Here is a 16,035-nt window from a genome sequence, read left to right as displayed (position 1 = left end):
TTTCTGTTGTTTAAATTAAGGTGTAGTTGGTTTATAATATTATGTTAGTTTCAGGCACACAGCATAGTGATTCAGTATTTTTATAGATTATACTCCATAACAGAATAGCCATGGATCCAAAAGATGGCCAGCAATGTTCCACTACAACTTTTATGCATTCCTATATTTATTATGGAAATCTAAGGAAAAAGTGTGATCTCATGCTCTTTGGGAGAAAACTGGAGGAATGCTTTCAAGAGACTAAAATTTAATATTAATTTTAAAGCCAAACTATTCCTTGGGAATTCACACATTCCTACAGTCCTTCCGTCTGAAGTTCCAAAAGAATAAAACTGCTAAATCAGGCCGTAAATATCTCCGAGTGACCTTGCCTGAAATGACTGTTCTTATATTAAGACAATCGTATTTACACATGAGTTTCTGAACAATGTCTGTAGAATTTGCCAGTTTTCTCTGGGTTAAAGCTAAATATCCCCTTCCCTGCTCCCACAGACACACTGCCTTTGCTTATTTCCTTTAGTTCTTCTATAAATATTATAATCTTAAGACTGACTGAGTAAAATTTTAAATTATCTATCTCAGACAAATGCTCTCTATCCCCTTGACATATCTAATTGTCAGCATATCATCTATATCAGACATTTTTTTTCAACGTAAGGAAAGAATTATGTGAAATTAATCAACTGCATTAGAACAAAATCTTTTTAAACACATCACTTTTATTTTATACCCATCCTCTGCATAAAATATATTGTTTTCCAGTTTGCAAAATAATGTTTAAAGACTGAAAGGTTAATTATTTGATGTTCATAGTTGTATATGTATGAATTAAGCTTAACAGTAATTTCATGTAAAATTTTATCATAAATCCATCTCGCCTGTATCTTTCCCATTGGCCTTTTAAACATGATCAGGTCTCCTCCATTAAAAAAAAAAAAAAACCCAAAAAACTTCACTCAACTATTCATCTCTCTCATGTTCTTTTCTATCCTTATTCTAAACTTTACAGCCAAAATTAAGTCTGTATTCTCTGTAATCTCTCTTTAGGCATCCCATTCACATCCACGGCTTTGGTTATCACTACTATGCTAGTTTTTATTTTAGCCTAGATAACCTCTCTGAGTTTAAGCCCATACATCTAAATCCTTATGTGAAAAGTCTTGGACATCTCAAACATGTTCATACTCAACATAACCAAAAGTAAACTCATCATCTTCCTTCCCCAATCCACTCCAAACCCGTTCTCTTCCGGCTTTCTCCATTTCAGGGACTGGGACCCACCTAAAACCATTCAGTTACAAAAGTCAGAAACATATCCTTGGCAGCCTCCCTGTTCACCCACATACCTCCAAACCATCACCCAAGCTGTTTATTCCGCTTCTGAAGTATCTCTCAAATTCCACCCCTTTCTCAGTCTGTACTGTGACCACTCGAAGAAGCCAACATCTTCATCTGAACCTTACAGCTGGTTTACCTTATAGACTTAAAACTAGCTTATAACCGTAGAACTCGTTTGCTGATACTGCACTTTGGCCAACTCCGGATCCAATTTCCACACTGAAGCCAGTGTGATCTTTGTGTAACACACACCCGACCATAGCATCCCATGCTTCAAATTCTCCAGTGGTTTCCCATTATTCTCAGAACAAACAACACATTCTTATTCTACCTCAGGCAATCCATTTAAACTCCAACCATCCACCGGGGATTTCTCATTGTTTTGGAGATAAAAAAACTGCTTACCTGGGGCTGCAAGCCCTGTAGGGAGGGTGGGACCCCTCCATCCCACTCAGCAGCTCTTAACTCTAGTCCCCTGATTTCCCTCCATTCTCAGCTCGCCGGGCTCCTTTATGCCCTAGAACATTTTCACACAACCCTTCCTCTCTGCGCCTGGTTACCTCCTACTCGGGGTTCAGGGCTCAGTTCAGGGTTGCTGCTTCCAAATTCGTTGACCTTAAGGTTGATGCCGGCTTATGTAACACCTTTTTTAAGAATTAGAGGAAGTCATCCCCCCTGGGCAGATGCCATCATGCACCTGGGTTCAGGGCTCCCTAAGCAGAGCCCAGGTTGTAATTTCATCTGGTCAGCCAGTGTTCAGAGGACAAAACATACCTGCATGGGGCCACCCTGGAGAAGCCTCCTATGCTCTCATGGCCCCATCTTGACATACCTTCCTAGTGAGTATCATGCCTCGAGTTTCTTAAGTACTCGTGTGAGTATTCGATTAATGCCTGCATCTTTCCCCAGATGCTAACCTCTGCGGGTTACTCATTATTGTACCCTCAGCATCTAGCACAAAGCCGGGCATGGTCTCAATAAGCATTTGATGAATGAAGGAATTAAGTTGCAACAGTATTTTAAAATATCATTTATATCACAAAGTACAAACTGAAATGATGCTTCCTTCATTGGAGAAACTACCAATATGGAGATAAAATTAACATCATAAAAAGTCAACACTTGATGTTACTTCTGTTTCATCTCCCTGTTGGAAACAACCCGTGGGCATTTCTTCTCTGCTAACAGGACCTACCTTGCCAATAAAAACTGCCGGGGCCTCCAACTATCAGGTCTCCGTTCTACAAAACAGAAACGGCAACAACAATTGGAAAAGAAAAACAGTTTCTTTTTTTTTAAGGGTGAGAAATCATTGTTCATAAGCATTGCTCTAACAATTATACATAAAAAGTAATTTTTAAAAGAGGCTATTATATCTGAGTCATGCAGGTCATTTTCTTTCCTTTTATTCCTTTCAATTATTTAGTGTGTTATATCAAATAATTTTAATTAGATTCAATTAGGTAAGTAAAATTCTCTCCCCTGAGAATATATAAATTCAGTTTTTTGGCACTGCCTCAGGTAAGCAAAATATGTATATCTTCCATGCTGTGCAATTTAGTAGACACGGTCTTTTGAACCTTAGCAATAAAAAGAAAATTTGATTTCTGTTTATTTTAAGGCCACAGTAATGCCTGGTTTTTTTTTTTTCTATACATCTGCAAACACACCCCTTTCCAGGAGAGGGAGTGACAACTCCAGACTAGAAAATAAAAACTTTCCTTTCAACTTAGAGCCCCACCTTCCTTATCCTGCATCCTTAACTTTTAGTGGGGGGCAGGGGGGGAGAAAAAGTAAAATTTCAGACACTGATGAAATTTACAGTATTTGCAGAACCATGGAAGCTTTGCCGCCCACATTCTTATTAAATATCTGTTTTTAATCTGTGAAAGGATAACGTGAAATTAACATTAACACTAATGTGAACTCTAATCAGTCAATTACACCTAAGAGATAAAAACACAGATTCTTGTGATCTTTTTGGAAGCACATTTCTTTACTGAGTTTTTGAGATTTTCATTTAAAAACGAAGCAAGGGGCTTCCCTGGTGGCGCAGTGGTTGAGAGTCCGCCTGCCGATGCAGGGGACACGGGTTCGTGCCCCGATCCGGGAAGATCCCACATGCCGCGGAGCGGCTGGGCCCGTGAGCCATGGCCGCTGCGCCTGCGCGTCCGGAGCCTGTGCTCCGCAACGGGAGAGGCCACAACAGTGAGAGGCCCACGTACCGCAGAAAAGGAAGAAAAAGCAAAAATGAAGCAAGACTGTTGCTTTTCAGCCTGTGTATTTTTTTTTCTCATATAACCATTTTTAATACATAACAAGCAAAGGAAGCAAGCAGAGGAGATCATCAAAGGGCATTAAACACTTTTCTAAATGCATTACAGAATGTTTTCCAAATCCAATTCCTTAAACAACTCTCTTCCCTGTGTAGCAAGCGGGTTTCACTGTTTTAACCATTATTCCATGTGTCTTTATTTTATTTTTTTAACATCTTTATTGGAGTATAATTGCTTTACAATGGTGTGTTAGTTTCTGCTTTATAACAAAGTGAATCAGCTATACATATACATATGTCCCCATATCTCCTCCTTCTTGCATCTCCCTCCCACCCTCCCTATCCCACCCCTCTAGGTGGTCACAAAGCCCCGAGCTGATCTCCCTGTGCTATGCGGCTGCTTCCCACTAGCTATCTGTTTTACGTTCGGTAGTGTATATATGTCCATGCCTCTCTCTCGCTTTGTCCCAGCTTACCCTTCCCCCTCCCCGTATCCTCAAGTCCATTCTCTAGTAGGTATGCATCTTTATTCCCATCTTGCCCCTAGGTTCTTCATGATTTCTTTACTATTTAATAAATTGCCGTATGTATAGATTACTTTATTAAAAATAAAGAGCAAACAAAAAAATTTAAAGTTGCCAAAACAGGCCAGGTATATACCTAAAGGTTCTTTTGTTGATGGTGGTTATTGGGGGTGGAAGTGGGAATGAGAGGCAGGGGGTAAAAAAAAATCAAACAGATAAAATAAATTTTAGAAGCTATAAGATCAAAAGAATTTACCTTATAAAAGTCCAGACTAAATCCTGCTTGGCAGTAACCCTGACCTTCAGGATCAGCATTGCCTGGAATGATCAAAAGGTACAAATGTTATAACATCATTATCCCCGAGATATATTTTAATAACCAGTTCAGGATACACTGTTGTTTTATCTATAGACTTCTAAATTTAAAATGATCAATATGTGTTCTATATTTATTTTTAAAATCTATTCCAAGTAATTTCTTAAATACATTGCAATCTGTTTTCTTGTCCCAAATGGCACTGTGATTCACAGTAAGAGCAATAGGAATAACGTTCCTTGGACTTACGATACTGGGTTTTATAACTCATGTTTATTTGAAGAAATAAAACCTCCATCTCCCAACTATGTTCCAAGTTCCCCAACTGGCAATAATGTGTTTCTGCGGTGCCCACGTGTTCTGAGTAAAGCAATGCCTTGAGAAAGAGAGAGCTAAATTTAGTCACCTGGGTGGACACTTTCTGCTGGGGTCACCGATAAGACTTTCAATTTCCTGATCTCTCACCGGAAATTAACTTCAAATTCTTCTATTATCATTATGTAAATTAGGACCTGGCATTTCTGATCACATTGCATCTCACAGGGACTCTAGTGTTCACAAAAGAGAAAACTCTCTAGAAATGGCTTATTTTATACTCTCTGCAATGTAATTCACTAGCTGAATGTCCAATAGGACTTTTTTATAATACAGTTTTTTGGTTTTTTTTTTTTTGCGGTACACGGGCCTCTCACTGTTGTGGCCTCTCCCGTTGCGGAGCACAGGCTCCAGACGTGCAGGCTCAGTGGCCATGGCTCACGGGCCCAGCCGCTCCGCGGCATGTGGGATCTTCCCGGACCGGGGCACGAACCCGCGTCCCCCGCATCGGCAGGTGGACTCCCAACCACTGTGCCACCAGGGAAGCCCTATACAGTTTTTTAAACCATAGGCAGGTCAACCTGTGGATTCCCAGGATATTAGGATCCTGGGACATTAGGATGAGGAATGTACTACTTGTCACTTGTACTTTAAAAGAGTATCACTCCTAAAGTGCTTAAATTAAAACTAAAATATAGTTCAGTAGAGGGAATCTCAGTCATTATACAGTTAGATGCAAACATGCAAATAATTACTCCTTTCTTATCAAGGATACTCCTGAATGGAAACTAAAATAAGAGGGCAGGAAAGGAAAAGCACATCATCCCAGGAAAAATTTATAGGCTGGACATGTGCCTGTTCCAGAAGCTTTTTGAAATGGATCAGGCCTTTCCAGCTTTTCCTAGAATGCCTTCTGTTTTTTTTTTCTTTGGTTAGTACTTAGCTAATTTTAGCACTGTCATCAGCCATTCTTTCCAGATGTTCCCTTTATATTTTAAAATACTTTTCTACTTCATATACTGTATTTTTTTGATGATCTGTTTTTAATTCAAATGTCGATGCTTTGTGTGTGTTTTTTTTCAGCTAAGTTTTTTTTTTTACAGCTTTACTGAGGTATACTTAATATACCAAAAAAATGCACATCTTACTGTGTACGTTTTGATGAGTTTAGACATATGCCTCATACCATGATACCACCACCACGATCATGGGAATAAACATATTCATCACCTCCAAAAGACTTCTTGTGTTCCCCACCCTCAATCAAATTTGCTTTTTTGTTTGTTTTTTTGTGGTGAAAACACTTAACATGAGATCTACCCTCTTAACAAATGTTTAGTGCACAGTACCTTATAATATATTTTATTTTGTAACTATATTTTGTGGTTTATAATTATGAATGCTACAAAGTTCCTTAAAGTCTCAAATGTCCAGGTACCATTTTTCTAGAAGTTCATGCCTGTAAATAGCTGTATGCAACAAGAAATATATATGAACACAAGATATATGATTATGTGAACATAGATGTGTTGACTATATTTAAGAAATGTATTTTAATGCATAAATCTTTTTTATAAATCCTTTTGAAAATCGACTCTGACTTTTTCAATATTGTAAATTATTCAGAAAGGAAGAAACAGGACCATTCTTTGAAATCATTTTGCTGCAAAACAGGAAACTGAAAAAATTCAGAGAAAACAGTAATTTTTCATAAAATTCATCGAGAAAGCAACCAACTTCAAATGTTGAAGTGGTGCTTATAATAGAAATGGGAGGTTATTTCCTTTGCAAAGTAAGTTTTTCTCTTACAATTATAATTTATGAGAGCTGAAGGAATCTTTCTTCCTAGAACTTCAGAGCATCTGTGAACTTTACAATTATGCCCTGTAGAGTAAACTCAGGAATCCAGGGAATCACGCTATCATGTGTTGGCTTCCCAAGGAGAATGGAAAGGTGTGTGTAAACCATTGCCATCTAAATTATGAATGACTGTAAGAGCTACAGGCATGTCATGAATATGAATGAGCAGACTACCACCCAAATTGCTCAAAGTGTCAGTGAAGGGGCTTTGCGGTGTGACGTGAACATGAGAGGCTTCTTGAAATTCTCTTTTGAAAGTAATATCCCTGTTCTGTGATATTGACCATACGCTCATGAACAAGGTGGCTTTGTGTTTATGAACTGTGAACTCCTTAGGGAACACAGGAAGCCGGCTCCTTGGGTGCATTTGAGAAGGAAGTACTTCTAGTAAGAGAGAGACCAGGAGGATGTGACACTGGAGTTGTGTACTAGACTGAACAGAATTCCTGGCCATTTGTTTGGCTATTCTGCAGCTCGACATAAACTTCACCTTTACCTGTGTCAAGCTATTCTTTTATTTAGGAAAGTAAACGCTAAATAAATTCGCAACATAATATAGTCGTGTAACTCAAAATGAGAGCATACTATACTTCAAAGTTTTAGATAATGGTTCAAACTCACCCTGCAACTCTTATCCACAAGTCTAGATGGCTTATGCTGTATTTTAATCTGAGCTCTCCCATCACATGGGCAGTCAGATAAAAAGGCAGAACAAGAAGCAGTGACATGGTTTCTAAACAATCATCCTTGATGTTAGCTGCAAGAGGATATATCATCAAGGTAAGAGGCATGTGAAGGACGGGCTCCTCATTTCAGCTACAGTAGTTTACTGCTGTGGGGAGGGACCTCTAGCAAATCATAAGAAATGTGACATGGATAGGTGTAAAAATTGATGAAACAAGTTCAGTTTTGAATCTCTGCTCTACCATAAATTTTATGAATAAATTCAGGATTTATTTATTGCTCTACCTGACTTTTTTTTTTTGCCATGATACACGGCTTGCGGGATCTTAGTTCCCCAACCAGGGATCGAACCCGTGCCCCCTGCTGTGGAAGCGTAGAGCCCTAACCACTGGACTGCCAGGGAAGTCCCTGACCTTTATCTTTAGCATAATAATAAGGACCTCTTACAGAACTCAGCGGCATGACCTTGAGTGGAACACGACACAGAATATCCCTCTTAATGGATGATGCCATGCTTGGGAAGCTCCTGCTTTCCTGCTCCAATAACTGCTAAGAGAAGCCCTTCCCGTCGTCCTGTCTGAAACAGCTCCTCTCCCCACCCAGGCACGTCGCTCCCTACTCTTTTGCCTTGCTATGTTTTTCTTTGTAGTACTTTTCACTACCTGCCATTATATTAGAAACTTGTTTATTATTTAAACAAATTTTGTTGTTGAGATGTAATTGACATATTAGTCCAAGGTGTACAACACAATTTGATTTATGTATATACTGTGAAATAATTACTACAGTAAATGTAGTTAACATCTGTCACCACACATCGTTACAATCTTTTTTTCTTTTGGCTATGTTGGGTCTTCATTGCTATGCGCAGGCTTTGTCTAGTTGCGGCGAGCGGGGGCTACTCTTTGTTGTGGTGCGTGGGCTTCTCATTGCGGTGGCTTCTCTTGTGGCAGAGCACCGGCTCTAGGTGCACGGGCTTCACTAGTTGTGGCTCACGGGCTCTAGAGTGCAGGCTCAGTAGTTGTGGCACGTGGGCTCAGTAGTTGTGGCTTGCGGGTTCTAGGGTGCAGGCTCAGTAGTTGTGGCGCACGGGCTTTGTTGCTTCGCGACATGTGGGATCTTCCCAGACCAGGGCTCGAACCCGTGTCTCCTGCATTGGCAGGCGGATTCTTATCCACTGCGCCACCACGGAAGCCCCGTTACAATCTTTTTAAAGCTCTTAAGATCTACTCTCACAGCAACGTTCAACTATACAATATCGTATTACTAACTACAGTCACCATGCTGTACATTACATCCCCAGGATTTATCTTATAACTGGAAGCTTGTACATTTTGACCACCTTCACCCGTTTAACCCACACCCACACACCCCACCACTGGCAACCACCAATCTGTACTCTTTTTCTGTGAGTTTGTGTGGGTTTTTTTTTTTAAGATTTTGCATATAAGTGAGATCATACAGAGTATTTTTCTTTGTCTGACTTACTCCATTTAGCATAATACCCTCAAGATCCATCCATGTTGTCATAAATGGCAAGACTTCATTCTTTTTTATGGTTAAATAATATTCCATTGTGTATATATCCATTTCTCTATCTATTCCATATTTCCTTTATCCACTTATCCATTGATGGATCCTTTGGTTTTTCCATGACTTGGTTATTGTAAATTGTGCTGCAGTGAACATGGGGGTGCAGATATCTTTTCAAGATAGTGATTTCAGTTCTTTTAGATAAATACCCAGAAGTGGAATCGCTGGATCTGAACTTATATATTTACGCATATGTTATCTCTCTCCTGCCCTAGAACATGCTTATTGAAGACAGGGGTTTGCTTTTTCTTGTCCTGTGCTTTATTCCCTAAACATAGAATAATTAGTGCTCAGTGTGTTCAAAAAACACGTGTCGAATGAATGCATAACTGAGTCTTATTATCTATAAGGAACACCTCTTTTATTTATTTATATAAGCTTATTTATTTATTTATTTTTTGGCTGTGTTGGGTTCTTGTTGCTGTGCACGTGCTTTCTCTAGTTGCAACGAGCAGGGGCTACTCTTCGTTGCGGTGCACGGGCTTCTCATTGTGGTGGCTTCTCTTGTTGCAGAGCACAGGCTCTAGGTGCACTGGCTTCAGTAGTTGCGGCATGCAGGCTCAGTAGTTGTGGCTTGCAGGCTTTAGAGCGCAGGCTCAGTAGTTGTGGCGCACGGGCTTAGTTGCTCCGCAGCATGTGGGATCTTCCCGGATCAGGGCTCAAACCCCTGTCCCCTGCACTGGCAGGTGGATTCTTAACCACTGCACCTCCAGGAAAAGTCCAGGAACACCTCTTTTAAAGCCATTTAAGGGACTTCCCTGGTGGTGCAGTGCTTAAGAATCCACCTGCCAGTGCAGGGGACACGGGTTTGATCTGTGAGAACACAGTAAGAACACAGGCTAGGTGGAGAACTCATATCCACTGTGCCCTTGGATCCAATCATGCTAATTAACACCATTCCTACAATTAACAAGCGGACAGTTAGCATTTTTCAAATGCAGTGTGAATTTTGAGTAGAGATGGAGAGTTTAAGGCCTAAAATAAGGAACCAATCAATTTGACTGCAGAATATCTAAAAACAGAAAATTTCTAAAACACGGAAGACGATCAGCAGAATTCCGTGTCTTGGTCCTCACATTACAGTAAGGCATCCTGTGAGACCGTCCATCATCTTTACCCCCACTGCTTTTTCCTTACCAATGGTGTTCTAGGGTTACCTGCACTGTCTATAGCAGAAAAGCTCGAGCTAAATTTCAGTTCCAAGAATAAAAATAACTTACTGTTCCGACAAGGAGAGTACTCAGCATACGCACTGAAATTCTGAATCGCTACATAGCAAGTGCCAACTGGGTCCTTCTCTGGCGTCGGTTTAAGAGTTCTCCAGTGATATAGCGGAGCACAGGCCTGGGAAACATCAAAGACAATAAAATTCTTTTTGATGTAGATTCCTCATACAGTGCTTTGATTTGACTTGTTGATGAATGGACCTAAATTTGTAACAAACAATGCTAAATTATTAAGTGACTTAATTGGCCTCCAGTATGCTAATGAGTACCTCGGTAGTCAGAGTTAATTAAACTTGCAAAGCCAATATTTCAACATTAGTGCATCGCAGAATTGGGACAAATTAAGCGTATACAAAGGAATGAGATTTTTCCCCCACAGGATTTTAAATCAGATCAAAGTAGCCTAGCAAAAGTAAATATTTACTAAAGGCAAAGAACTCATATTTTCTTTTTTTTTTTAATTGGACTTACATAAAAGCAAATGAACATTTAAACAGCGAATGAATCAGTGTGATGTCTTAGAAAGAGAACTAGTTCCTTTCTTGGTTTAATTGTTGCTTAAAGAAAAACTACTTTCAAATCAAAGGATGCAGACAAGTTTGTAAACCTGTTTTGTGGATTTCCTCTGGTTTATCACTGAGGGTGTACCTGACGATTTTTTTAAAACAATGACTTACATTTGGACTGCTGCCCCCTTATCACAGTGGGTTTATTTTTCATTTGATAGTTTTTATTCATGACAAGACAAAAATTAATTTAAACAATGGTAAGAAAAACATGATTCTTGGATTATGAAATATAAAAGAGGATATATGAAATCCTCTTTAAGTAAGTTAAATAATTAATTGTGCTAGGAACGAGACAGGCAATAAACATAAACAGGTAGAAAACACAGGCACCTTTCTGACTTCTGTTTTGCTAGCTCGAATCCTACGTAACTGTGTTTTACCCGAATATTCAACCACTCATTTCTAAGGATGCAGAATTAGAGACTTCTAGAATATGGAACCACTAGCCTCTCTCCTAATTTGATGACATCACACTTAAAACAATGCCAGAAAAAGAGGAGGCAGATCCTGATTTTAGTCTTTTCATGATTCCAAACATGTCCTTGGTAATCAGTCCAATGTGTAACGACTTCTAGATAATTTTACTAAGTAGCACCCTTCTTACTTGAGAATATAAGTTATCTTTACTAAAATAACTTAAGTTTTTTGGGTTTTTGTCTCTCTCTGTATTGTGAGGTCTTAGCCAATACTGAAAAGCTCTCTAACACATCTAAGTCCCCTTAATTTCAAGCACTATGTGGTTAAGACATTTAACATAAGGTGGAATGGTGAAAAGTAGGAGTTTGGAAGGGAAAGCATTACCTATGTGGTTCAGTATAAGCCAACTCGCATCACCTTCCATATCACCATAGAACACTTTAATGCCATGAAAATTCTTTCCAGTGCTTGTCTGCTATCAGCCCTAAAAAATTATCTTTTTTATACCTGCTCAGTTTCACACTGATGTGAAACATGATGATGTGATAATATTCAGGCTTTGACCCAAACACACATGATACCTGGATATTCAAAATCGATACTTCTGTTCACAGCAATTTGAAGTTCTAAGAATTGTCACACAGCGTAGAATTTAATTCTTTATGCTGCTACGTTTCAGTGCTCAAGGAAAAAATTAACTTGAAAGGTACTTTATATTATCCTATTTCCTACCACATAATTTTGAAAGTGCAAGCATGCCCTCAAGTTAAGCATATTTATTATGAACATGGTGTGTTATTTTACGTTCAATAATTCTGAAGATTTCTACAAATATTGAATAAATGCACAATAATATAAGTTTTCAAGACTTCATCAAAATCAATATAGTACCAAAAGATTTTTTAACCCCAAATAGTTATTAGATGGAATTAGCTTTTCAATAGCTATTCACATACATTGTAAATCACTAAAGGATTAAAAAGTTTTTACCAATCCTGGAATGTGAGAACTATATTAATGCAAATACAGTTCTACAGAGGGCCTATTGTAAATTCTGGATTTGTCACTAAACAGGGCTATGTTTTATATATTAGTTGTTTTACGTCAAAATTTCTGTGGGGCGTTAACCACAGACCAAATAAAACAAGGCATTTCCTTTAGATACTTATTTTTATTAAATCATAATTCAAACACCTTTAAACAAATCCCCAAAGCAAAAGTTATTGCTTTATTTTGTAAGGAAATTAGAGCCAATAGTAAAAAAAAAAAAATCCCCCAATAACAAAAAGGTTTCCAGATCAACTTATACAGTTATTTATTTCTCAGTAAACCAGACATGTGTTATCACTCGGAGCTACAGAGAAGAGAATCACAAAGTCATAGCATTTTAAAGCCAAAAGATCGCTATCTGTGAGTGAGAAATTTTTACTTTAAAAAGTATCAGTGTACTCAGAGAACCATGTAATTGGTAGTTATATTTTTAAAGAAAACTTTCCGATAGTTCTAAGGAGGATCAATGACATCACAGTAGATTAACTTTTAAAGAATCCTAACAGTAGTACTCCTGTTTCTCTGGTCAAACTTTAGTCAGCCCTTTAAATCAATCTTAAGCAATGAAATATTTACCTTTTAAGGATTTAGCTTTTAGTTTTCTATCTTCCTTATTTGTTTTTGAAATATTTGAAAAGATCTAACCAATTTTCTGGAAAACCAGCTTTACTTCCTGTAGCTTTAAGGACTAAAATAGATTCTTTAATTTGAAGCACTCAATTTTTTTGGGAATGCTGATAGCTCATCTTTGAAAATCCGATGTATTCTTCCATGAAGGGATTTTGGTAGACAGGAGTTGTGAAACATTGCAGCGTACATGTTATTGCAAAGCAGCCCCGCAGCACGCAGCTGATACTCACCACCACTTTCCCCTTATGAGCTTTCACTGTCGCTCCAAACCACTGATTCGATTTAAACTCTATAGGTTCCTTGGTTCCATTTACTCTGATCTTTCTGTTGTCTGACAGGGAGAACATGGGTTGTTAATAATTTGTAAAACGTGGCAGCCAGCTAAAATATGTGATAATAAATTTACCCATTAAAAACATTTTTTAAAATGTCATACACATGGGGGGTTCTTTTTGACTAAGTCTAAGCTAGACTTTTCACTTAGAAATATACCAATCAAATGAAAATACATACTTGGCTCATGACATTTCACAACTTAACTTTAAAAAAGCATTTTTTTTTTTTTTTTTTTTGCATTACGCGGGCCTCTCACTGCTGTGGCCTCTCCCGTTGCGGAGCACAGGCTCCGGACACGCAGGTTGTGCGGCCATGGCTCACGGGCCCAGCCGCTCCGTGGCATGTGAGATCTTCCTGGACCGGGGCACAAACCCGTGTCCCCTGCATTGGCAGGTGGACTCCCAACCACTGCGCCACCAGGGAAGCCCTAAAAAAGCATTTTTTTTAATGACTTACATTTTCATGGATAACTACTCTAAACTTGATGTAGACTCTGACAGTCTTTAATCTATACTTTTGTCATTGATTTGCCAGATGGAAGACCAAACATTTATAACTGCTCTAAGGAATTCCAAATCTTCTCTGATAGTGAAACTACTTGGAACCTCCATGCTCCAGGAAGCATAGCTTTCTCAGCATGGTTTAGCAGGAGTCTGCTTGAAGGACTCCAAGTTCCTGGTTTTTAACTGGGTAACATGTGTCCACGCAGTCACAGAAAATAACACCTCAACACGGTTTTATCCACACTTTGCAGATGTCAGCATGAGGGGGACCATCTGCGTAGAAATTCAACCCAATTACGACACACTTCAGGTCTTAATAAAAAGCAGATATCTTTTCTTTCACTCCTGATTCCCAATCGACATATTTCCCATGTGGTTCTAACCGCATGGTTCTAACTGAACTTCATCAGTAACAGCTAATGAATTTCAAAAGACATTTGTACCAGGGCAACTTATTTCTATGTGTTCTCTTTGGTATGCATTTTGTTTTTCCTCCTTGACTCTATAATAAATGCATTACAAATGAACTTTTAACTTCTATTAAGGGAGGCCAAAATATACACGCAATTAATATTCACTTGAGTTTACATATGATTACAGACTTTTCAAGAAAGAATAAATTATATATACTTAGGTCTTAACCTAAAATTTACGCTTTGATATGTTAGTAGAAAATTACAGATTTCCTTCTTTAAAATCTTATGCTTTTGATGTTTCTGGACTTTTAAAAAAGAAAAAACAAGTTCTGGAAATCCTCACCCAAAATGCACACAACTGGCAAAGAACTGGAGCATCTTACAGATTAGAGCATAAAAATGAAAATATAAACATTTCTGTTTGCATCTAGGCAAGAAGATGGTAGACCTCAGAGAGAAAGGATCTTGTCACCATGCACTGGGTGATCTTGGGCAATTCATTTAATCTTCTGCAGTTTTAATTTCTTCTCTAAAATTAGGCTGAAAATACCTCCCCCTTTCCTCTTTCACAGGTGATCAAAGTCATAAGGATCACATAGGTAATGTGGTAGTGCTTTATAAGCTGAGAACATACTACAGAATCTTGCAGCAATACAACCCTTTAAAAATATCTCTTAATTAGAAACCTGGAAACTCAACCTAAGTACAAGAATTAGAAGGGACCTCACAGACACACAAGTTAGTGCTCCAAATTGGCCTAGTGCTAGAGAAAATGATGTGACTCTACCTTTGTGGCGCCTAAGGCATCTTTTCTGCTATTATAAGGTTGAACTGTGTAATAACTTGATTGAAAGTGTAAGTTGTGGGTTATTTTCCAGCAACAAATTTCTTTGAGACCAAGAATACAAATGAACGGACGTCACTAATTCCATCCCTAATTCAAGGATTACAATAGAGAATAATCCCACTGTCCCAAGTCTCTCTTTACTGAAATGAGTGATCTAGGTGTATCCTCCTTACCTTGACCTTTGAGGTGGACAAGTCATCTTTTTTTTTTTTTTTTTGGGACGCACCACATGGCTTGCGGGGTCTTCGTTCCCCAATCAGGGATCGAACCCATGACCCTGCAGCGGAAGCACAGCGTCCTAACCACTGGACCACCAAGGAATTCCCAAGTCACCTTTTAAAAATTCTGTTTTATTGGGCTTCCCTGGTGGCACAGTGGCTGAGAGTCCGCCTGCCAATGTAGGGGACGCAGGTTTGTGCCCCGGTCCGGGAAGATCCCATATGCCACGGAGCAGCTGGGCCCGTGAGCCATGGCCACACAGCCTGCGCGTCTGGAGCCTGTGCTCCGCAACGGGAGAGGCCACAGCAGTGAGAGGCCCGCGTACCAAAAAACAAACAAACAAAAATTCTGTTTTATTATTTTTATAAATTCACTGATGTAAATCTAATATTACAATGTCATAAAATTCAAATGAGTAACATATATTTGGGTTGATTGTGAAAGTGACCTTTCCCTAATTTCTCACCTTCCTTTTCTGAACAAGATTCTTTCATGCCAAACAACCCAACACAGGGCTTAGTACTATGCACACTGGTGCTCGATGAACCTTTGATGCACAGGGGATGTTTTTGATTCGATTTGACCTGATCTTTCCTGAAAACCACCTCCTGTAAAAACTCAGCACAATTTCTGTCCTTCTAAGCTCTCCTTGGTATGGCAAAGGGCTGAGAAGCTGGAACCTACATTTTCCAGACCCTCTTACAAATAGGATTCTGGTTGAATGAGAGGCTCATGGAGAGATCTGGAAAGAGGAGGAGATGGAGAAGCCATTATTTTCTGGCAGCAATTATAAGCATGTATGGGGGCATCAGTAGCTGCAGGTGGGATGTTCTTCCTGCAGCTCTCAAGTATCCTTTGACAGTCATGCCTTTTTGGTGCTTCAGGCCACTGAGATCAAGTCCTGAACTTCCAGATTT

The 16,035-nt window shown here is 39.0% G+C and overlaps 1 protein-coding gene and 1 long non-coding RNA gene across 3 annotated transcripts in view; one reads left to right on the top strand and one right to left on the bottom strand.

The window, feature by feature from the left end:
- The window catches only part of LOC117196125 (uncharacterized), a 224,209-nt gene that overhangs the window by 76,052 nt on the left and 132,122 nt on the right, over nucleotides 1-16,035 (top strand). The window lies entirely within an intron of this gene.
- Nucleotides 1-16,035, bottom strand: part of ITGA8 (integrin subunit alpha 8) — a 178,849-nt gene that overhangs the window by 139,518 nt on the left and 23,296 nt on the right. For both annotated transcript variants that reach the window (XM_033403460.2, XM_004278600.4), the window contains exons 3-6: nucleotides 13,028-13,128; nucleotides 10,126-10,249; nucleotides 4,394-4,455; nucleotides 2,534-2,579 (exon numbers count right to left, since the gene is read on the bottom strand). In XM_033403460.2, coding sequence (XP_033259351.1) covers nucleotides 2,534-2,579; nucleotides 4,394-4,455; nucleotides 10,126-10,249; nucleotides 13,028-13,128 — 333 coding nt within the window. The remainder of the gene's footprint in view (nucleotides 1-2,533; nucleotides 2,580-4,393; nucleotides 4,456-10,125; nucleotides 10,250-13,027; nucleotides 13,129-16,035) is intronic.

This window comes from Orcinus orca, chromosome 2 (genome assembly GCF_937001465.1).
Source record: "Orcinus orca chromosome 2, mOrcOrc1.1, whole genome shotgun sequence".
Taxonomy (NCBI): Eukaryota; Metazoa; Chordata; class Mammalia; order Artiodactyla; family Delphinidae; genus Orcinus; species Orcinus orca.
This window is presented reverse-complemented; position numbering and strand designations above follow the sequence as displayed.